Source organism: Mesocricetus auratus, unplaced genomic scaffold, assembly GCF_017639785.1.
Source record: "Mesocricetus auratus isolate SY011 unplaced genomic scaffold, BCM_Maur_2.0 Super-Scaffold_100003, whole genome shotgun sequence".
In the NCBI taxonomy this organism is placed as follows: Eukaryota; Metazoa; Chordata; class Mammalia; order Rodentia; family Cricetidae; genus Mesocricetus; species Mesocricetus auratus.
The window spans coordinates 103,862,192-103,884,667 of NW_024429188.1; the positions used below are offsets into that span (position 1 = coordinate 103,862,192).

At 39.9% G+C, this 22,476-nt stretch overlaps 1 protein-coding gene and 1 non-coding gene across 2 annotated transcripts in view; one reads left to right on the top strand and one right to left on the bottom strand.

The window, feature by feature from the left end:
• The window catches only part of LOC101835978 (transmembrane 9 superfamily member 2-like), a 56,759-nt gene that overhangs the window by 19,754 nt on the left and 14,529 nt on the right, over nucleotides 1–22,476 (top strand). Inside the window, exons 8-12 of the mRNA XM_040743911.1 lie at nucleotides 3,904–3,980; nucleotides 8,053–8,161; nucleotides 9,032–9,164; nucleotides 11,251–11,370; nucleotides 11,748–11,805. Of these exons, the coding sequence (XP_040599845.1) occupies nucleotides 3,904–3,980; nucleotides 8,053–8,161; nucleotides 9,032–9,164; nucleotides 11,251–11,370; nucleotides 11,748–11,805 (497 nt within the window). The remainder of the gene's footprint in view (nucleotides 1–3,903; nucleotides 3,981–8,052; nucleotides 8,162–9,031; nucleotides 9,165–11,250; nucleotides 11,371–11,747; nucleotides 11,806–22,476) is intronic.
• On the bottom strand, nucleotides 1,061–1,167 carry LOC121140141. The gene has a single exon (XR_005876960.1). It is a non-coding gene; the product is annotated as a U6 spliceosomal RNA (small nuclear RNA).

The window sequence follows — 22,476 nt, forward strand, 5'->3', positions numbered from 1 at the left end:
CTTGACCCCCCTTGCTCATATGATTCCTCCATCCTCTCTGCAACTGAACTCCAGGAGCTCAGCCCAGTGCTTGGCTGTGGGTCATTGCATCTGTTTCCATCAGTTACTGGATGTAGGTTCCATGATGACAATTAGGGGAGTCACTAATCTGATTAAAGGGGAAGGCCCGTTCACACACCCTCTCCACTATTGCTAGCAGTCTTAAATGGGGTCGTCCTTGTGGATTCCTGAGAATTTTTCTAGTTCCAGGTTTCTCCCTAATTCCATAATGGCTCCCTTTCATTGGTCTCCCTCCGTCCCACTCCCAACTAGGTCTTCTTGATCCCTCATGTTCCCTTCCCCCATCCCCTCCCTTCTACCACCCTCCCAGTTTACCCAGGAGATCTCAACCATTTTCCCTTCATGGGACTCTCCATATATGTCCCTCTTAGGGTCCCCTTTTTACATAGCTTCTCTGGGGTTGTGAATTATAGTCTGGTTATCCTTTGCTTTACATCTAATAGGAGTACATATCGTGTTTGTCTTTCTGAGTCTGGGTAACCTCAATCAGGATTTTTTTCTAGTTCCATCCATTTTCGTGCAAATTTCAAGATGTCAATGTTTGTTTAAAAGCTGAGTAATAGTCTATTGTGTAAATGTACCACATTTTCTTTTTCCATTCTTTGGTTGAGGGGCATCTAGATTGTTTCCATGTTCTGGCTATTATGAATAATGCTGCTATGAACATAGATGAGCAAGTGTCCTTGTAGTATGATTGTGCATCCTTTGTGTATATGCCCAAAAGTGGTATAGATGGGTCTTGAGGTAGATTGAGAAACCACCATACTGATTTCCATAGTGACTGTACAAGTTTGCACTCCCACCAGCAGTGGAGGAGTGTTCCCCTGACTCCACATCCTCTCCAGAATAAGCTGTCATCAATGTATTTGATCTTAGCCATTCTGATTGGTGTAAGATGTTATTTCAGATTCATTTTTAGTTACATTTCCCTGGTGACTAAGGATGTTGAGCAATTCCTTAAGTGCCTTTTGGCCATTTGAGTTTCTTCTATTGAGGATTCAAAAATATGGAATGCTTCACAAATTCTGATGTCATCCTTGTGCAGGGGTCATGCTAATCATTTCTGTATTATTCCAATTTTAGTATATGTGCTGCCAAAGCAAGCACGGATCAGGGACTTTCAACTCTATCAGATTGATGTCCCTTTAATAACAAAGGTTTTATAACTTTCCTTTTGCTAGTCTAATCCTATGACTAATTGTTAATAGGAGACAAAACCTGTCTATGCATGTATTTTTTACCAAATATTTGTGTAGCATCCTAATGATAACGTAAATGATAAATAGTAGTAACTTTTGGTAAAATCAATATACCCTTTATGTATTTTATCCATTTTATATGATTGTATTTATGTGTATAGTCATTGTAAGTGTGATTATAGGCAGATAAGAATATTGCAAAATATTGGCCCAAATACTGCTATTTTTCAAAGGATGCTATGAGTTTTTTAAATGTCAGTCAATTTTGGTAACATGCCAAGACAAGTATAGCATGATTTTTCCCTAATTTAATAAAACAATTGCCTTCTTGAGTGGGAATATTAAATATATGTATATATATAATATAAAACATTATAAAGCAAGTTTGAAACCAAAGGGTAGGCAATCACAAGTAATTTTTCACCTACATGAATTTTGGATGGGATATTTGAAAGGTGTAGGGCACAGCACAATTCTTCTCGGTTCTCTTTTATGTAGATCTCCAAGTGCCCTACAGGACACCTGCCTTTCTGAATGCCAGTAACAGCCACATGTTTCCATTATGCCCTGTAGGGGGTGCTGCTCTTCCTGTTGAGAACCATTGGACTACAGATCAAATTCCCTATAAATTAGGAGTCTCTGTGTAATTTCTATTGACTCTGACACGTCATGGGGTACTATACTATAGATACAGAAGTCTTTGTTTCCACCTTGTTGCTGTCACTGTTGCTAACATTAAAGACTTATTTGCCACATATTACTTTATGAGTATTGCTAGCTTCCATCCTTTGGGATGGAAGGATCAAGAATAATTCATTAATTTTAAGCAGATAAAAATAGGCTCTCTGAGTCTGGGAAACAGAACCTTCAACCAATGACTGATGGAAGCAGAGGCAGACAGCCACAGCTAAATACTGAACTGAACTTAAGTAACCCAGTGTCAGAGAGGGAGGACGGATGAGCATAGGGGTCAAAACTGGGCTTGTTTAACCCACAGAAACAGGTGACCTGAACAAGGGGGAGCTCTTGAACTCCAGACTGATGGCTTGGAATCCAGCATGGGACTGACCCAACCCCCTGAATGTGGGTGTCAGTGAGGAGGCCTAGGCAATCTATGGGGCCTTGGGTAGTAGATCAGTATTTATCCCTCGCATACAAATGGACTTTGGGTGCCCATCCCACAATGAGAGATGCTCTCTCAGCCTGGACTCTTGGGGGAGGGACTAGACCCTGCCCTGCATGAAATGACAGACTATGGATATCCCCATGGAGGGTCTCACTCTCCCTGGGGAAAGGAGTGGTGATGGGGAGAGGGGGTTTGGTGGGAGGAGGGGAAGGAGAGGGAGAGGGACCTGGGATTGACATGTGAAGCAACCTTGTTTCTAATTTAAATTTGAAAATAAAAAAGACATTGAAAATAAAAAATAGTCTCTCTGTTACTTAGTTATTTTTTGTATTTGTCATTTTGTTCTCTAAGTTTCCTTGGGATGACTAATAAATGTTATGACCTATGATTTCCAGCAGATGGCAGTGTTTGGTGCAGAAATGATGCTTAAACACTGTTGATATGGCTGATTTTTTTCCCCAGTTTTTTTTTTTTTAATATGGGCTCTTGTTTGGGGATAACCATGAATTTGTAATAAGCAAAGCTGTTGGGTTATAGTAAAACAAGTTGTCTTTTATTTTAACTTAAATAATATTGATAATGGCTGTATATTTGCAGATGATGTATTTAGGGAAAGTGTGAGAAAATTCTCTACCTTTATTCTCTTATCCTTGATTTCTCTTTCTTAAAGCATGACCTTTAGTCTTTTACATTTATCTTGCCAGAAAAATGGTTGTATCTGTAATATAGGCATATGACTTTCTGGGGTGTGGGAAATGAGATTTTAAAAGTTAAAAATGTGTTAGGTTAGAGGACCACTTTGTGGAGTCTATTCTCTGCTTTCCCTGTACCTCAGCTCTCGGAATCAAACTCATTTTGCCTGCTCATGCAGCAAGTACCTACTGGTTTTGAGAATATAGTTTTGTCATATGTGCATGCCCCTTTCTAAGGTCATTTCTGTCTCAGACATAACACTTGTCAGTAGTACATTTCACTCTTTCTAATACTAGTGCAGATCACTATCATCTATTCTTATCCTGAAGAGCATTTTTGATTGTGAATACTTGATTTTCCAAATATTACAGTGACTCATTATGTAAAATTTTATGTACTTTGGCAAGCATCATAAGACGTTACAGTCTAAATGGAAATATGTCATGATAAAAAGGAAAAAGAGAGGGTCTGATGGCTTTGGGACTACATAGAAAATAATAGTGGGAAGGTGCTGTTTTTGTTGGATAGCAACAATTTTCTTTCTAGTTCTTTCTTTTACCTTTTCCTTTTTGTTTTTGAGGCAGTCTTTCTATGTGACCCTGGCTGCCCTGGAAGTCACCACAGTGGCATTGAACTCACAGAGATCCACCTGCTTTTGCCTCCTTCCTGGTTTTTTTGTAATGAGGTCAAATGTTACTAAGTGATTCCATGAAGCTGGAAGTGAAAGGGCAAAGGCTGTGCAGAATCGGCTTCTATATGCATCTGAGTAATAAATCACAAAGGTCAGGTAAAGTTTAGTCATTCGATTTTCTGTTCTTATTTTAGGAAAGCAAAGCTAAATGGTCTTCTGAATGGGATTATGATGTCAGGACTACAGCCGAGTCCAACATTCTTTGGATTAGGTAAGCACTTCATAAAACAAAGACAAAGTAACTCCAGGATAGCAAACATAAACGATAGGTTTTCTCAGATTTTTAGGTGGGGGTGGGCACTGAGGATTGAGCCTTGGGTGGAGGGGGGAAGATGAAGGATCAGAGAAGCAAAGCAGCTAGCCACTAGCTCTTACCTCAACCTCAGACTGAATGGGCCATCCTGTCTCCACCAATCCTCAGACTGAATGCTTAGACTGACTGCCTAGACTGCATCCATCTCTACAAATCCTCAGACTGCCCCTCTCCCTTGTCTCCCCTGCCTTATAGTCTTCTCTCTCTCTCTCTCCAGCTGTATCACTCTTGTCTCCACCTCCCTAGTGCTGGGATTAAAAGTGTGTCATCCCAAGTGCTGGGATCACCTTTGTGTGAGCTGTTTCTCTTTTTAGATAGATTCAATTTTACCTCTGTCTCCTGAGTTCTGGGATTAAAGGTGTGTACCACCACTGCCTGGCCTCTATGGCTAACTAGAGTGGCTACATTTGCACGCTGATCTTTGGAAAAGCTTTAATTGTTACATCATAAACAAAATATCACCACATTGGTCTACGGAGTGAGTTCCAGGAGAAACCCTGTCTCCAACCCCTACCCACCATTAAAAAATGCAACTGAGGGCAGAAGAAAGCTGTAAAAGTAAACTGAAATTCAAGAAAGGTGTGAAAGGTGTGATACTATGACAGTGTTTTCAAGGTGGTGATTCTTCTCATGTCCTCATTGCCTTTAAAAGGAGACTAGCCTCTTAACCTGAGAATGGTTGCACACATTGAGATCCTAGCACTAAGGCAGTTGGCTCATGGTTTTGAGATCAGCGTGAGCTTCAAAGCAAGATACTTCCTGTTATAGGAGAAAGTGACTGAGGGAGAGAGAGAATGAATATGGTTTTATCTTTAGTCATATTCTTTACCTTCCTCTACCAAACAGTACACTTCTAGAAGTATCTTTTGTTTAGAAATCACATACCCAGAAGTCTCCTTGAAAAAAGATTTATTTATTATGCTTTATTTTCACACACACACACACACACACACACACACACACAAAGAGAGAGAGAGAGACAGAGACACACAGAGAGATTCAGAGAGAGAGAGACAGAAAGAGACATACAGAGACAGAGACACAGGGAGATTTTCTGCTTTCTAATAGACTGAATCTCTTAGATTAGACTGTCTTTGAACTTGCAATCTTGCTTCTACCCACAAATGCTGGGGTTACAGGTATGCATATCCATGCCTGTCTTCTTTTGAGATAGTGTCTCACTGTGTAGTGTAAGCTGGTCTTGAAAGTTTCAACCCTCCTGCATACTGAAATCATAGACCTGTATCACTGTTCCTGGCTTATATGTTTTATTTTAAATCTACACATAGTAATTATACTTATTTACAAGAACAGTGTGACATTTAAGTGCATGTACAGTGTGGTAATTGGAATACTTCTTACTTCAGATACATGTTGCTTTATTTTCTTGAAAGCATTCAAAATCATCTCCTGAATTTGAAATATACAATAACTGTTGTGAACCATACATATTTTACTGTTATTCCTTTTGGTATCTCAGTAAAATAGGGCTAGCCTTTTTATTAACCAGTAATTTTTAAATCATGTGTAGATTTGGCTGGTGATTGAGATGGCAGAAGACATTGGTTTTGATTTTAGGATTTAAAAAAAGTTTTAATTTTTGAAGCAGTAATAGTTAATAGATAGGGAGTCATTGGAGTTTTTGCTCTGACTCTCACAAATATGAAAGTCTATTGGCTAAAACGTCAGTAAGCCTGTAACTCCTGGACTTTAGCTTACAGTGCCATGCTTCAAAACGAAGTTTGTGATCCCGATTTTACCTCTTATTTCTGCTTGGTGATAGATTGTTTTAATTCTTTATTAGTTTTGCCGAAATTCCTGCAGGAGATCAAGCCAGCACAGATGAGGGAGAGACTCCCTCTTTTTGAGGAGCTATTGAGATTAGTGGCTCCTGAGGGAGGCAGAGTCAGTTTTCTTTAGAGAGACTGCCAGTGCTCTGGTAGATGTACATATAGGCAGCACTGAGTGGACTCTGTGGCATTAAAGAAAAAGATCACATGAAGCTGGGAAAGAAAGTGGTGGGGGACATAGGGGAGGAAATTGGGCAGGGAACAGGGAGGCAGGAGGACTCCATCAACCCCAGTTTAACAAAAAATAAAAAATCATTTAGTTAGCATGCATGCATGTGGGTATCAGTGGGCAACTTGTGAGAGTCAGCTCTTTGTTTCAGCATGGGGTTGTAGGGATCTAATTTGGGTCTCAAGCCTTCACAGCAAGAGTCTTTACCCACTGAGGCATCTTGATGTCCTGACCTTTTAAAAAATTCTGAAATTCTGGGATACCTTGCTCAGCCTTGACACAGGGAGTGGGGAGCAGCTTGTTCCTGACTCAACTTGGCATGCCAGACTTCTTTGAGTAAGGCTTTACCACCTCTGAGGAGTGGATGGAGGCAGGAAGCTGGGGGGGGGGGAGGACAGAGGAGGTTGTACAAGGGGAGGGAGAGGGAACTGGGGTTGGTATGTAAAATGAAAAATAAATCTTAAAAACAAAAAAATCAAGAAACAACTGAAAAAATTTAAAAAATAAAGCCAAGTGTGGTGAGTCATGCCTACAAATCTAGCACTTCACAAGCATGCCCAGGCTGGTCTCAAACTTGTGATTCTCTCTGTCTTAGCCTTCTATATGTTGGAACCACAGGAGTGTACAAATATGTCTGTCCTGGTTGCATTTAGTATTTGGTTTAAATTTAACGTTAGAAATAGATAGTTGAGTGATAATTTGGTATGTCTTTCTTTATAGCTCACATATTTTCTATTTAATGTTCAATTAAACAATTTGAAATCAATTTTGATTACTGTCACAAGTCCCTCATACAACTGGGCCTGCCAACATCTTGTCACAGGCAGGGAAGGGCTCATGAGCAGACCCCCCCCCCCACACCTACCACCATCTATTGGCAAATAGTGATAGCTCATGGAGCCCTGCCCTTCCATGCGTCTCTGTAGGCAATTAATGGTTGCTGGGGAAGGAGAGACATTTTTTTTTCAGTGTGTAGCCAACGGTAAGGAGACCATACTCCCAGGTCTCTGTATCCCTTACCCTGGATCCTATAAGCAACATGAAATTCACAAATGAATGAACAAATTAATGAACAAACAAACAAATAAATGTAAAAGAGAAACTATGTAGAAAGAGAAGGAGGATCAGTGAAAGTAGAAGGGAAACAGAGTGTAATGGGATGAACATGTTAAAATTTCATTATATACCTGAAAAATAAATTTAAAATTCAACTTCTAAAAAACCCACAAAACAAATAAATCAAAAATAAAAAAGAAATTTAACATTTTTCTTTGCATTTTTTATTGCACTTGTCTTAGTTTCTTTTCTATTGCTGTGAAGACACACTCTGACCAAGGCAACTTATAAACCAAGCATTTAATTGGGGCCTTGCTTCCAGTTTCAGAAGTTAGTCCATGACCATCATGGTGGGCAGATAGACATGGCACTGGATCAGCTTAGACCTTATCAGCAAGTTGGAGGCTGATAGGGGGCAACTGGGCCTGGCATGGACTTTTGAAATTTCAAAGGCTATCCCCAGTGATACACGTCCTCTAACAAGGTCACACCTCCTTCCTAATCCTTCCACCAACTAAGGACTGAGCACACATTCAACTAAGACACATTCAAATATATTTGTCTTCAGGGGCCGGTCTCATTCAGACCATCACAGGCATTTATTTTTATTTGTTTGTGTAGTGTGCGTGTTGAGTGGGAGATACACAGAGAGAGGGGAAAGGAGGGAGGGGGGAGAAAACGAGGGAGGGAGAGAGAAGAGAGAGAGACAGAGACAGAGACAGAGAAAGACAGAGACAGAGACAGAGAACTCAGGGGACATCTTGAAGGAGTCAGTTCTCTCCTTCAACTATATGGGTCCCAGGGATCAAACCCAGGCTCAGTCTTGGTGGCAGGCACATTTGCCTGCTGAGTCACTTTGCCAACTCTAACTTTTTTTCTTTCTGAAAATTTCTAGACTTATAAACTCTTTTTTTGTGGTACTTGCCTTGTGTGGACTGGTGATTATCGTCATTTTAAAGAGCATCTGTAGAGATATTTCCAAATGTAATCGTATAAGGCTTTCCGTAAGTAAAACTGGATATTTTGATTCAATTTGATATATATTTTGCTTAGTTGTCAGTTATTGAATTTTTACTTCAAGTATAGTGCCTTGACTATAACACTTCACTGCTGTCTAGCAATTTTGTACATTATGCTAGTGGTTCTCAACCTTTCTAATACTATGACCCTTTAATACAGTTCCTTCTGTTGTAGTGACTCCCAACCATAATATTATTTTCACAGCTACTTCATAACTATAATTTTGGTACTGTTATAAATCATAATGTAAATATCTGTGTTTTCCAATGGTCCCTGTGAAAGTGCCCTTTGATTTTGAAGGGATTGCAACCCACAGGCTGAGAACCACTAAATTATATAGTCAGAAAGTATAGAGTTGTATAGGTTTGTTTAACATTGTAACTTTATTTAGACACTTGTTTGCCATCAACTTTGGTTATATTTTGTATGTGTTTCTGATGACTAAAAATATTATTTTAAGAAACTCTTAATTGCCTTCAAACATGAGATATAAATACCAAATGTTACAAAGTATAATTTATTTTGTACTATACTTACTGTTTTGGTTCTTGTAAATGTTTACATATTGATGAATTTTAAATTCCTATGAGTCTGTTGAGTTCCTTAGGTTAAATAATTTTTCTTTCTTTGACAAAATACAGAAAACTGTGTGCTTTATATAATTAACAACCCCCTCTAATGTAAAACATAATTTAAGAGAGTGATTTATTCATGTAGCAGGCTTACATAGCATCCAGAAACATGCTGAATCCATAGACACTGCTTTCCAGTTATTTTCTCTTCAGTGGAAAATTCCATTTTATATAACTTGTCATATTTACTTACATGTTTATTAAAGAATTTCTCACATGCAGGAATATGAACGGAGGCAGTTTGGATGGCTGATGATTTATAAGAGTGTATTCAGGCTCCCAGAACATAGGATGTTGCTGTCAGTCTTTCTTGGTCAAGGAACACAAATTTTCATAATGACATTTTTTTCTTTAAGTGAGTACATTCAAGTATAGCTTTAACATTTGTAAAGAACTGCTGACATGTGTTAAGTTTTGTTTCATAAGTACAAAATGATTTTGAAAAACATAGCTTCAATTTTAAGAGAATTTATGTCTTTTAGTACTTATATTCCTGTCTTTTTGAATTATGCATGTGAGTTTGAGAATGTTCCTATGTAAGTTCTAAATCATTTGTTTAAAGCTTCAGCACACCGGGAGTGGTGGCATGTGACTTTAACCCCAGTACTCAGGAGGCAGAGACAGGCAGATCTTTGTGAGTTTCAGGCTAGCCTGGTTTATAGAGTGAGTTCTAGGACAGTCGGAACTCCATAGTGAGTCCCCGTCTACAAACAAACAAAATAAAACAAACAAAAAATAAAAACTCCACACATACGTCTTACCTTATAAGGTAGATGCATTATTGAATATTGGTACAAGTAGAATATTTTCAGTGGACTGAGGGAACACCCAAAACAAAGGCTAACATTTTGAAATACCATGACAAGCTTAAGTGCAAGGTTTTGATCTGTTTTTTTTTTTTCTTAAGACAGGGTTTTTCACTGGCCTGGAACTTTCTAACTAAAGTAGGCTGACCAGCCAATAAGCCCCAGAGAACCATCTGTCTACCTTTTAAGAGCTGGGATTAGAAGTGTACCACAATACAATGTGCAATATTTTTTTTTTGAGACAGGGTTTCTCCGTGTAGCCTTGGCTGTCCTGGAACTTACTCTGTAGACTAGACTTACCTTGAGCTCATAAAGATCTACCCACCTCTGCCTCCCAAGTGCTGGGATTAAAGGCATACACCACCACGGCCTGCCTTTTTAAAAAGTAATTTATTTTTATTTTATGTTCATTGGTGTTCTGCCTGCATGTATGTCTGTGTGAGGGTATCAGAAGCCCTGCAATTACAGTTACAGATATATGCAAGCTGCCATGTATGTACTGGGAATTGAACCTGGGTCCTTTGGAAGAGCAGCCAGTGCTCTTAACCGCTGAACCATCTCTCCCAGCTCATGTCCAGATATTTTAGCACAGATTCTTGGTATTGAACTTGGGTCTTTGTACTTGCAAGGTAAGCACTTTGCAGATAGAACTATGGCCTCAGTCTACAAGTACAGATCTTTAAGTTCAGGGCTTAGTGCCTTCTAGGCAAGTGCAATACTGAGCTATAATCTGCAGGCTTCTTTTTTTGTTTTGTTTGTTTTTTGAGGCAGAGTCTTATGCAGCACTCACTGGTCTAGATGTCTCTATATGGCCAAGGCTCTGTTCTGATCCCCTTGCCTTTACTTCCCAAATTCTGGAATTCCAGGTGTGTGCTACCACACCCAGCTCTGGAACTGCATCCTTAGTAGTTAGTCTAACAGTGACCTATGAACATATGTTGTCTTAATTTATGAGCTCAAAATGGAGCTTGTCACTGTTTGATAGCCAGGGCAATGACTTAATAGACAAAATTGCACAGAAAATGGCTTATTCAATGTTTCAAAGGTCAATGATAATTTTAAAAGTCCAATTGGAAGGCACTTTTTCCTCCTAAAACTCCCTCACTTTGAACTTTTTTTATTCCTCATTTTGATAAAATACAGAGAAAAGAGATTATTTTTGTTTGTTTTTTGAGACAGAGTTTCTCTGTGTAACAGTCCTGACTGTATTATAGCTCACTCTGTACACTAGGCTGACCACAAACTCATAGAGATCCACCTGCCTCTGCCACTAGAGTTCAGAGACTAAAGGCATGTGCCACCACCTCCTGGCTGAGAAAAGAAATTTTTGAGGGAAAAATAATTTGCTATTCTTGGGATGACTGTTGGATTATGGGAAGGGGAAACAGTGCATGATTTTGATGTAATGAAATTAAAGACTAATTCAAATATAAAACTTCCAAATACCTTTAACTAAAAAATCTTTCCACTTAAGAAATTGTCATAGAAGTAGATTTGTTTGCAATGTGATTTTGGTACTTCCCTTAAAACATTTCCTTGTGTTTTTCCCATAATTTGTTAATGGGGCATATTTAAATTCCTAAATAATCTAGAGGTTATTCTCATGCAGCTCCCATTTTGTTTTTCTGCCTTCAGTTCTGGTTGGCCTTGGTTTTCTTACCCCTGTTGATCCAACTGATTTAGTGAACTATGCTGTTGTGCTGTGGTTCTTACTGGGAATCCCTGCTGGATATGTGGCTGCCAAATTGTACAAGAGTAAGCATTACTACTGTTATTACTCTGGAAAGTTAGTATATATTAAATGTAGAAATTAAAAGGACTTCAAGAAAAAGATTAGAAAAATTACAAGGATTTTCAGCTGACATACTCAATTGTAATTCCGTACTGATTACACTACAGTACAATTGTAATGTACCAGTTACACTAGAGTAATTTTTTATTTAATTTTAATTTTTTGAGTCAGGTATGTAGACAAACAAGGCTGGCCTCTAACTCATAGAGATCCACCTGCCTCTGTCTCTTGAGTGCTGGTATTAAAGGCATGTGCCACCATCACCAGGCTACACTACAGTATTTGTAAAATGGTCTAAATCAAGACATTTCAGTAACTATTCTGTTTTTTACTTCCTCAGCATTTAAGGGTGGAAAGTGGAAGATGCATTTTTTGTTGATGACACTGCTGTTTCCTGGGTTAGTATCTCATATTCTCTTCTCTATGTACAATTAGGTTCTTTCTTAGGTTTCATCTTGGAAAAAATGTATGTTATAATGAAGACTAGGAGGGAGTTGAATGACTGCTACGTTTTTCTGTAGCTATCGTATTCCCTTACTTTTGTGTCTGCATTCTTTCTTTTACTTTTTCACTCTAGTACAAAGAGATGGCAATTGTACCGTTACATGTCCCATTTTGATATTGGTTTTTGAAGCAGAGTCTGTCAATGCTTATCATAGTTAAGCATCTTGCATTACACATCACACTGTAATAACAATTTATACATGACACTTGGTTGTTCTCCCTGTTGCTGCCTTCAGTGATTATTTTTCCTGTCTCTCCTTGTCACTGCAGCATAATTAGTGACAGTTGTAGGTACATTCATAGTAAATATGGAAGTGGGGTTTCAACTATGGAGTGGCTGTGAGAATAGTTGAGTCTCTTAATGACTCTGTGTGTGTGTAGTTGAGTGTTCCTTTATGTCTTTATTAGCCAGTTCTTTTCTCATAGTACTTCACTGATAAAGTTGGAGATTGTTAGAATTTTGCCTCGATATTTCATGAAGTTTTTGGCTTAGTTTGGGCTACCACAATAAAATACCATAAACAGGATAATTTGAGAAACAGAGATACACTTTACACAGTTCTGCAGGCAAACGAGCCCGAGAGTTCTGGTGTAGTTGTGTTCTACTGAGTGCTGTCTTTCTGGCTTTCAAGTAGCCAATTTTCCCCAAGTCAGAGAGATTAGGAAAGAAGATTAGGGGAGGGGAAGGAAGCGGGGCTGTTCTATGAGGTCTCTTCTTTTAAGCTCATGGTGCTAATCTCCTGGAGTTCCAGTCACTACCATATCTAAACCCAATTATGTCTCAAAGGGCCCATCTACAAATAGAAGGTTGGTGGTTAGGACTTATTTTTTTATTTAAATTAGAAACAAGCTTGCTTCACATGTCAATCCCAGCTACCTCTCCCTCCCTTCCTCCCCTGCCCCCCCAATAGGCCTCCCCAGCCCCTCCCAATCCCCACTCTGATCCCAATGGAGGGTGAGGTCCTCCATGGGGGATCTCCAGAGTCTGTCATTTCATCCAGGACAGTGCCTAGGCGCTCCCCCAAGAGTCCAGGCTGAGACAGCATCCCTCATTGTGGGATGGGCACCCTAAATCCACTTGTATGCCAGGGATAAATGCCCAAGCATCCATAGATTGCCTAAAATCCATATATGAGTAAATATATACCATGTTTCTCTTTTTTGTGACTGGGTTACCTCACTCAGGATGGTTTCTTCTAGTGCCGTTCATTTGCCTGAAAATTTCAAGATTCCATTGTTTTTTTTTCCCGCTGAATAGTACTCCACTGTGTAAATGTACCACATTTTCTCTATCCACTCTTCAGTTGAGGGGCATCTAGGTTGCTTCCAGGTTCTGGCTATTACAAATAATGCTGCTATGAATATAATGGAACAGATGTCCTTGTTGTGTGAATGTGCATCTTTTGGGTATATGCCTAAGAGTGGAATTGCTGGATCTTGTGGTAGACTGATTCCCATTTTTCTGAGGAATCTTCATACTGATTTCCATTGTGGCTGTAGGAGTTGGCACTCCCACCAGCAGTGGAAGAGTGTTCCCCTTTCTCCACATGGTTAGGACTTACTTTAACATATGATTTAGAGAACAAAATTTAGTGCACATCATGTTCTTAATGCCAAGGAAAAAAATCCTTGATGTGTTTCTCAAAGATGATCTTTTATTTGTAAGGAAAATAGTATTGGGTTATGTCTTAATTGTATTATGGTTCTATAATTCCTATTTACTTAAAGAAAACTTGTCTTTAAAGATACAGGTATGTTTGCAACAGAGGAAGAGCTCCTATACTGAAACTAGTATAGAGCAGATAGGAGTGAAGTATGTTCTGACTAGTGGTAGAATGACAGCAAACACTGTAATAATGCTATGACTTAGTATAGTACCATAGACAATATGCTTCAGTAATGCCTTCAGTAGATGGATACTCATTTTCATCTATATGGAGCTTGTTTACTCTAAACTCAAAATGTTAATATCATTGCAACTTTAAATGTCATAAAATTGCACATCAGATCTATAGTCCTCAGAATTTTTAACTGACTTAAATTAGCAAAATGAATTGCTTCCATGCTTCTTGAATAGAGTCATTTGGTTTTCTGTAATATACACTTGATTCAGCATAGGTGGTCTTTTCCAAGCTGAAGGGTTGAATGCATTTATGTAGGAAAGACATGCCCTTGACAATTTTTCAGATATATTTCACTTTAGGTTCAAGTCTCAGATGAATCTGAAACCGAATAGTTTTGGTAACAAAGTGCCAATGCAAATGCCAGTATATGTAATTGTAATCCTAGGGATAACACATGCACACACAGTTTCTGGGGTCTAGGAAAATGGCTAAGCAGGTAGTAATGCTTGCTGCCAACCACGCCTGACAACTTGAGTTCCAGTCCAGGAACCCACATGACGGAGAACCAACTCCTGCACGTTCGTTTTCTGATTTCCACATGTGTGCTGTGGCATGTATATGCATGTCAGGTGTTCATCCATGCAAACACATATAAAAATAAATGCTTTACGAAAAGAATCAGTCACCATACCAGATCATTATTCATTGATCTTTACTCCTGCAGGAATTTTGTTGTTGCTACTGTTTTACCATATTTAGTAAGCATCTTGTATGAAATAACTAGAAAATGATCTTGAAATTCTGCTTTTAGATAATTTAGAAACTAATGAATTGTTGAGATAGGAGAAGGGAATGAAAAGGTCTGTAAGATAGTGACTGGTAACAATTCTACTTGGTGACAAAGACTAGGGGTTACAAGAGTATGTCTTAAACGTAGTGGAGGTACAGTGGAGGAAAAGGCTGCTTTAGTTTGGCACACCCGGGAAGGCTTTACAAAGGCAATAACACTTAAACTATGATTTGAAGGATACTTTACCGTTACTGTGATCCTTTCTGTTCCTTCTCATTTCTTTTACAGCCTGGCTCAATCAGTTGTGGTTCTTCTCTTGGACATATATTTTACCTCTTCCTGAAGCCATTCTTTTTCTTGCTCATAAATGACTCAGATCTTCCTTTCTATTCCTAAGAAAATCACTTTCCCTCCATTCCTCCTTCTTTTCATCCTTCTCTCCCTTTTCTTCCCTTTTCCCCTCTCACTTCTAGTGCTACCCAGAACACTACACATGCTAGGCATGTGAAATGTCTATTTAAACCTTTACTTGTTTTTAAACTTCATTACAAGTAGGTATGTATGTGTGTGTGTCTGTGTGTGTGTGTGTGTGTGTGTGTGTGTGTGTGTGTGTGATTTTATGTTTTTTTCTTTCTTTCGTGTGTTCAAGGGTAAGCATGTGGAGGTCGGAAGACAATAGGCAGGGACTAGTTCTATCCTTCCATCATGTGAGTTCTGGATCAAACTCAGGCTGCCAGACTTCAAAGAAAGTGCCTTTATCCATGAGCCATCTCCCAGGCCCAAATCTTTACTGACTGTTAATTGGTCCTTGTCTCTACTCCTTGCCTATAATCTTCCATTCTTAGTCCCTGTGGTGGTTAGAATGGGAATGGCCCCCATAGACTCATGTTTTTAAATACTTGGACCATAGGGAATGGCAATATTAGGTAGTGGCCTTGTTGGAGTAGGTGTGACGTTGCTGGAGGAAGTGTGTCACTGTGGAGGCCGACTTTGAGGTCTCATGCTCATGCTACACCCAGTGTAAGAAAGACAGTTGCTTATGTTTCCTTTGTATCAAATATATTATTCTGAGCTCCTTCTCCAGCACCATGTCTGCCTGCACACTGCCATGTTTCCTGCTATGCTGGTAATGGATTGAACCTGTGAACTGTAAGCCATTCCAATTAAATGTTTTCCTTTATAAGAGTTGCCTTGTCGTGGTGTCTCTTCACAATAGAAACCCTACCTGAGACCGCCCCCTAATGCATGTGCCATCATGCCAGTCTACTAGTTTCTTTTGTTTTCTCTTTTCTGTTATTTACCTTTTTTCCCCTGAGGTATGGTCTCTTGTCACCCAGGCTAGCCTTGAACTTGCCATGTATCCAAGGATGACCTTGAATTTCTTGCGCTTCTGCCTTCACTTCCCAAGTGCTAGGGTTACAGGTATTCACTAGCACACTAGGCTTTATGCAGTGCTGGGACTCAAAAAGGCTTTTGTGCTTGCTAGGCAAGTACTCTAATAATTGATATCCACATCCAGTCCTACTTTGTTTCCTTCTTGTCAAAATTTTAGAGGTTTTATGTATATAAGTACTTTCTCTGACATAGAAATTATGATCGTTTCTTGTAGTGCTTGTCTTTTGTATAGCAAAAGATGTGAACAAGGATATTTCCTGTTTTGTTTTGTATGAGTTATATTACTTTTATTTTGTTGCAGCACTCACTAGGGATTAAAACCAAAGCCTTGCACATGCAAAGAAGGAACTTTTCTATTGGGATCTTTCCCCAGGCTGATTTGAATTTCATTTTGTTTTGTTGAGACAGGGTCTTACTGCTGTATGGTCCTTGCTGGGCTGGAAGTTGCTCTGTATGTCCGATTGGTCTCATGTTTGTAGCAACCCCTGCCTCTGTCTCCCAAGTACTGAGATTTGAAGCACCCCACCCAGCTTTTTTCTGCTTTCTTGAGTTTGAAGTTTTACTGTTTCTTTTGCATTATCACCATTGATTTTTAAAAATGTCTTTATTTTTTGCTGGCTATGCTACCCTGGTCAGGCTCAAACTTGAGTCAGTCTTCCTGTCTCAGTTTTCCAAGGACTGAAATTATATGTGTGCATCACCACACTGGGCATCTTTTGTTATCTGACTATTCCTTTAAAATATAGCTTGCTGTGGACAGAGAGGTGTACTACTGACATAGAAATTGCTTAGCATGTATATTTTGTTACTTTTCTGTTGCTGTCATAAAACAGCATGAACAAGGTAACTTATAGAAAGGACAGGGTTTTGTTTGCTTTTGTTTTCTTTTTGTTTATGGTCCCCCCCAGGGGAAGTCCACAGTGATAAGAAGGAATGGAAACAGGTGCATGAACAGGACTCTGAGGGATCACGTCTTCAACCAAAAGCACAAAAGCACAGAGAGAACAAACTGGAAGTGGTCTAAGGTGATAAATTCTCAAAGCACTCTCCAGTGGCATGCATTGTAGCAAGGCCATACCTCTTAAAAGTGCTATAACATCCCCAGACATCACCAACAATTGGGGACCAAGTGTGAAAACACCTCATCCTACAGGGGACATTTCTCTCTCACACACACTAAAACCTCTTGTCTGTGTCTCATGGGTTAAGATATTAATGAGCTAACTACATATTCCTTTTTGATGGATAGTATCATTTCTTTTAAGTTTACTTTCCCATTTTGAGAGTTGTTTTTAGCTTCTATTTTTCATGTCTTCTTCAAAGAACTGACAACGGCTGATATTTATGTGTGTGGGGGAATATTATGTGTGTGGGGCAATATTCAGGCATGGTGGTGCATGCCACAATCCCAGCACTTGGGCAGCTGAGACAGGAGGATCACCCCAAGTTTGAGGCCAGCATAATCTATTATAAGGAGTTCTAGGCCAGGCTGAGCTACATAAGGAGACCCAGATAAATGTGTGGGAATAAAATAATAAGCACCATCTATATACCATCTATATGTAAGACATATGAAATCTCGGAGCTTCACTGTAGGTTGACCAGACACACACTCTCTCTCTCTCTCTCCCTCTCTCTCTCTCTCCCTCTCTCTCTCTCTCCCTTTCTCTCTCTCTCCCTCTCTCTCTCTCCCTCTCTCTCTCCCTCCCTCCCTCTCCCTCTCTCCCTCTCTCTCCCTCCCTCCCTCTCTCCCTCTCTCCCCCTCCCCCTCTCTCCCTCCCCCCTCTCTCTCCCTCCCTCTCTCTCTCCCTCCCTCTCTCTCTCCCTCCCTCTCTCTCTCTCTCTCTCTCTCCCTTTCTCTCTCTCTCCCTCTCTCTCTCTCCCTCTCTCTCTCCCTCCCTCCCTCTCCCTCTCTCCCTCTCTCTCCCTCCCTCCCTCTCTCCCTCTCTCCCCCTCCCTCTCTCTCCCCCTCCCCCTCTCTCCCTCCCCCCTCTCTCTCCCTCCCTCTCTCTCTCCCTCCCTCTCTCCCTCCCTCCCCTCTCTCTCTCCCTCCCCCTCTCTCTCCCTCCCTCTCTCTCTCCCTCCCTCTCTCTCTCCCTCCCTCTCTCTCTCTCTCTCTCTCTCTCTCTCTCTCTCTCTCTCTCTCTCTCTCTCTGTTATATGCATGTGGGAGAAAAAATAGTGTTTAAACCTGCAAAATTTAGTGTGCATTTGACTCCTTAAATACTTCTGAGTATAGTAGCCAGTTCCTTTGCCATGTCTTGTGTCCTCCAGCCCAGAGAAGAAGCCTCCAGGTATCTTCTCTGAGGGAGGGAGGTGATAGAAGTATCTACTTCTCAAAAAGTTTTTACAAAATTCTCTTCCTTCAGTCACTTCTCACCTCTTCCCATTACTCATAGAAAACCTGCTGTTATCAGTATCTGACTCTTTCATGGGCTCCATAGTGTGAATTGTTTTTTCTCACATTTCCTACTACCTGCATGGCTTCTCACATCTTTTTTATTTTCCAATACCTGCTTTCCTGTTCTTTTTAGTTGTGTAAATTTTTAAAAACAAATGCTGGGGTTCTAGGTAGTTGTGAGCTGCCAGATGGATATAGACGATGAGAACCAAAGTTGGGTCCTCCTGAAGAACAGGAATCACTCCTTTTTATCTGTTCTATTTTTACATTTTTATTTCTTTAATTTTAAATTATTTGTGGTTGCATACATATGCATGTGAGTATATGTACCCACCACACAACTGTGTAAATGTGTGTGTGTGTGTGTGTGTGTGTGTAAGTGTGGGTATGCTTGTGTTACAGCGTGAGTGTGGTCAGAGGAAAACTTTTGGGAGTTGGTTCTCTCTTTCCAGTGTGGAATCCAGGGAATGAACTTGGGTCATCAGGTTTGTGCAGCAGTCACTTTTACTGGAGGAGTCAGGCCATTGGCCCTTTATTTTTTATTTTTAGATTTTGAGACAAGGTCTTACCATGACTTACCTAGTGCTCACTCTATACAGACAGGTTTGTTTGGAGCTCCTTAGCATTAGTGAGACAGAGTCTCGCTTTATAGCCTTGGCCGGCACAGAACTCGCTTATGTGAACCAGGTTGGCCTCAAGCTTGAAAATATCTTCATGTCTCTGCCTCCCAACTGGTGGGCTTACAGGTATACAGCACCACAACCCAGCTCAGGAAGCACTACTAACTGCTAAGCATCTGTGCATCCCCCAAACAAATGGTTTCAAATTTCTATCTTATGTGTCTATCAAGAATTTCATGCATGGATACAATGTATTTGGATGATATCCATTCCTTTCCTCCTTCCAACTTCTCCCATATTTTTTATGTCACCCTCCCAAGGTCATACTTTCTCTTTTTCTTTATTACCCACTGATTACAATTAGTGTTGAATGTATGTGTCTTAGTGTAGGGCCATCTATGGGAGCATGGACAGAATTTATGCCCAAGCAGTACTGCTGAAAAGTCACTACACCACACAATGCTACTTATACATGTGTGGTCACTACATTGTTAAACATTTTATAATAATTATAAATTATGTTTTGCCAAATATCACTTCATGTTAGCTTTTTAGCATATTTCTTTAAAATAGATATTTTTGAACTCCTGTTTGTTCTTTTCCTTGCCCACTTTTTATATTCCTGTCTTACTAATCTTCCCTTCGCAAGCATTTTTGTTATTTTATATGTGTGTGTATGTTTTACAACATATAACCCTGTGCACTACAGGTGTGTCCTGCCTAAGGAGGGCAGAAAAGGGTGTCAGATCCCTTGGAACCAGAATTGCAGCTGGTTGTTAGCTGCCACGTAGGTGCTGGGCATCAAACCTAGGTCCTCTGGAAGAGAAGTCAGTGCTCTTAAACTCCAAGCTATCTCTCCAACCCTGCATTTTTATTTTTTTATATTCAATTCCCTTTAGTATTTGCAGGTTTTGTCTCTTTTCAGAAAGACAGTTTTCATTTTTTTTCAAACATATTTTTTTAAATTTAAATTAGAATCAAACTTGCTTCCCATGTCAATCCCAGCTCCCTCGCCCTCCCCTCTTACCCCGCTCCCCCAGTCCACCCAGTCCCCACTCTGTTCCCTAGGGAGGGTGAGGCTCTCCATGAGGGATCTCCAGAGTCTGTCAGTTTCATCCAGGACAGTGCCTAGGCCCTTCCCCAAGAGTCCAGGCTGAGAGATCATCCCTCTTTGTGGGATGGGCACCCAAAATCCATTTGTATGCAGGGATAAATACTGATCTACTACCCAAGACCCCATAGATTGCCTAGGCCTCCTGTTTGTTTGTTTTTTAATGTTGGGAATGTAACTCAAACCCTTGGGTATGTGAGGCAGATACTCTATCCCTAAGATGCAGCTCCATCTTGTAAAACATTTTCTCTTTTTTATATTTTTTATTTAGAATAACTCTTATTTTACATATCCATTCCCCCAGTCTGTCTCCCTCCCATCTTCCCATGCCCCCCACGGACCTCCCCCAACCCAACCCCTCCCACTCCCCAAGGATAGTGAGGCCTTACATGAGGGATCATCAAAGTCTGTCATATCATTTGGGGGAGGGCCTAGGCCCTCCTCTGTGTATCTAGGCTGAAATAGTATCCCTCCATAGGGAATGGGCTCCCAAAGTCCATTTGTGCACCAGGGATAAATACTGGTTCCATTGGTGAAACATTCTCTTAACTTCCTTCTTTTTTCCTCCTGGTGACTGAATATGAACCTGTCCCTTAGTTAAGTCTTTGCTTCTTGGTCCCCTTCCTTTCTCTTCTTCAAAATGTTCTCCTCCTATTGTTCCTCCTCTACTCTTGACATAGTCTCTCTTTAAGTTATGGTATTAGTATACATTTAACATAGTATTAATCAGGATTTACACTTGTCACTTTTATTTTCTGTCTATGTATCTTGTATATTCATCTCTGTTCCTTCCCTTCCTTATATGAAAGAAAACATACTTGTCTTTGTGGAACAGACTTTTTCACTTAACATGTTGATCTTCATCCTGACAATATAATTTTATTTTTCTTTATGTCTGGATAAAATACTACAGTTATGCTCATTCATCTGCTTATGGGCACTTGGGATTATTGTATACTTTGGTTACTATGCATATGGCTGCCTAGCAAAACTGTAACCCTAAAATGCTTTTATAAAAAAAAGGAGAAAATAAAAGTATATGAAGATCTCCATTGTCATTGTTAGAAGGATTATCTGGTCTTTTGATTTAATTTTTATAATATATATATGCATATATATATATTCCTGTCAGTTGAATATTTGGAAAAGATTTTGTTCCATTCTACAGACTGTCGCTTGTAACACAAATTTTTGTTGGTCTTAATAATATAAATGCAGAGACAGATATTGAGGTTAAAACTGAAGATAGAGAAGCAAAGCGGCCAGCCACTTAAGAGTTCTCACATCTACCAATGCTCAGACCAAAGGGGACATCCTGTCCTCAGACTGCATCTCCAGACTGCTTCTCTTTCCACCAAACCTCAGGCTCTTACTACCTAAACTGCATCCTTAGACTAGTGTAAATTGGTTTTAAAATGTCCAAGTAACTTATAATTGAAGAAGAGTGCAGTGTTCCTGAATTAGGCATTGAAAAGACATAGCAAATGGGAAGGCAACATTAGAATTCTAATTTTGGAATGGACCTTGAGAGAACATAAAATGGAAGAGTTATTTCCTGAAAAGTAGAATCAGTGTTTAACTGGCCATGTATCATGGGGTGACTGTTAACATGTTCCCTCTCTCTGGTGATACATGTGATTGCTAGGAGAGTTCAGGCATAGTTACCTTGTTATAGAGATATTTTCAAAGGCTAGTCAAAGGCAGACATTTATTTCAGCCAAGGTCCGTAGAAAGAGCCTGTTATGAGCCTGGCTTGGTGGCACACACTTTTAATCCCATCACTCTTGCTTACTCATCTCATGTTTTGTTTGTGGTATTGTCCTCTTGTTATGTTTTTTGCTGTTCTTCTGTGCTGCTTTTAAGACTTTTTATCAGATCTATCTCAACCATTTTATTGAGGTTTTAATTCCTCTTGCCATATTTTTAACTCCCAAAAGTGCGTTTATTACCTCAAAAGTCTTTACAATTTCCTCTTCTTGTTTTTTTTTTGTTTTTAGAGACAGGGTTTCTCTGTATTGTTTTGGAGGCTGTCCTGGAACTAGCTCTGTAGACCAGGCTGGCCTCGAACTCACAGAGATCCGCCTGCCTCTGCCTCCCGAGTGCTGGGATTAAAGGTGTGCAATACCAACACCCGGCTCCTCTTCTTGTTTTATGGTTGTAATCTCTCTGCTAATTGCTCCAAGGATGCCTTCTGATAGATTTTAAAGTTTGAGTTTGAAGGATTCTTCCTGAGATAGTAGACAGTCTTTTGCTGAGGTAGGGGACAGAAGTTACTGGACTATGACTGGTGGGGATGGGAATTTGTAGGCTTCTTAGCTTCTTAGGCTAACTTTCATAGGTCTCCTTTCTTCGCATACTTACAGATGGACTTGGCCTCTGAACATTCCTTAGCCTTTTTGGAACC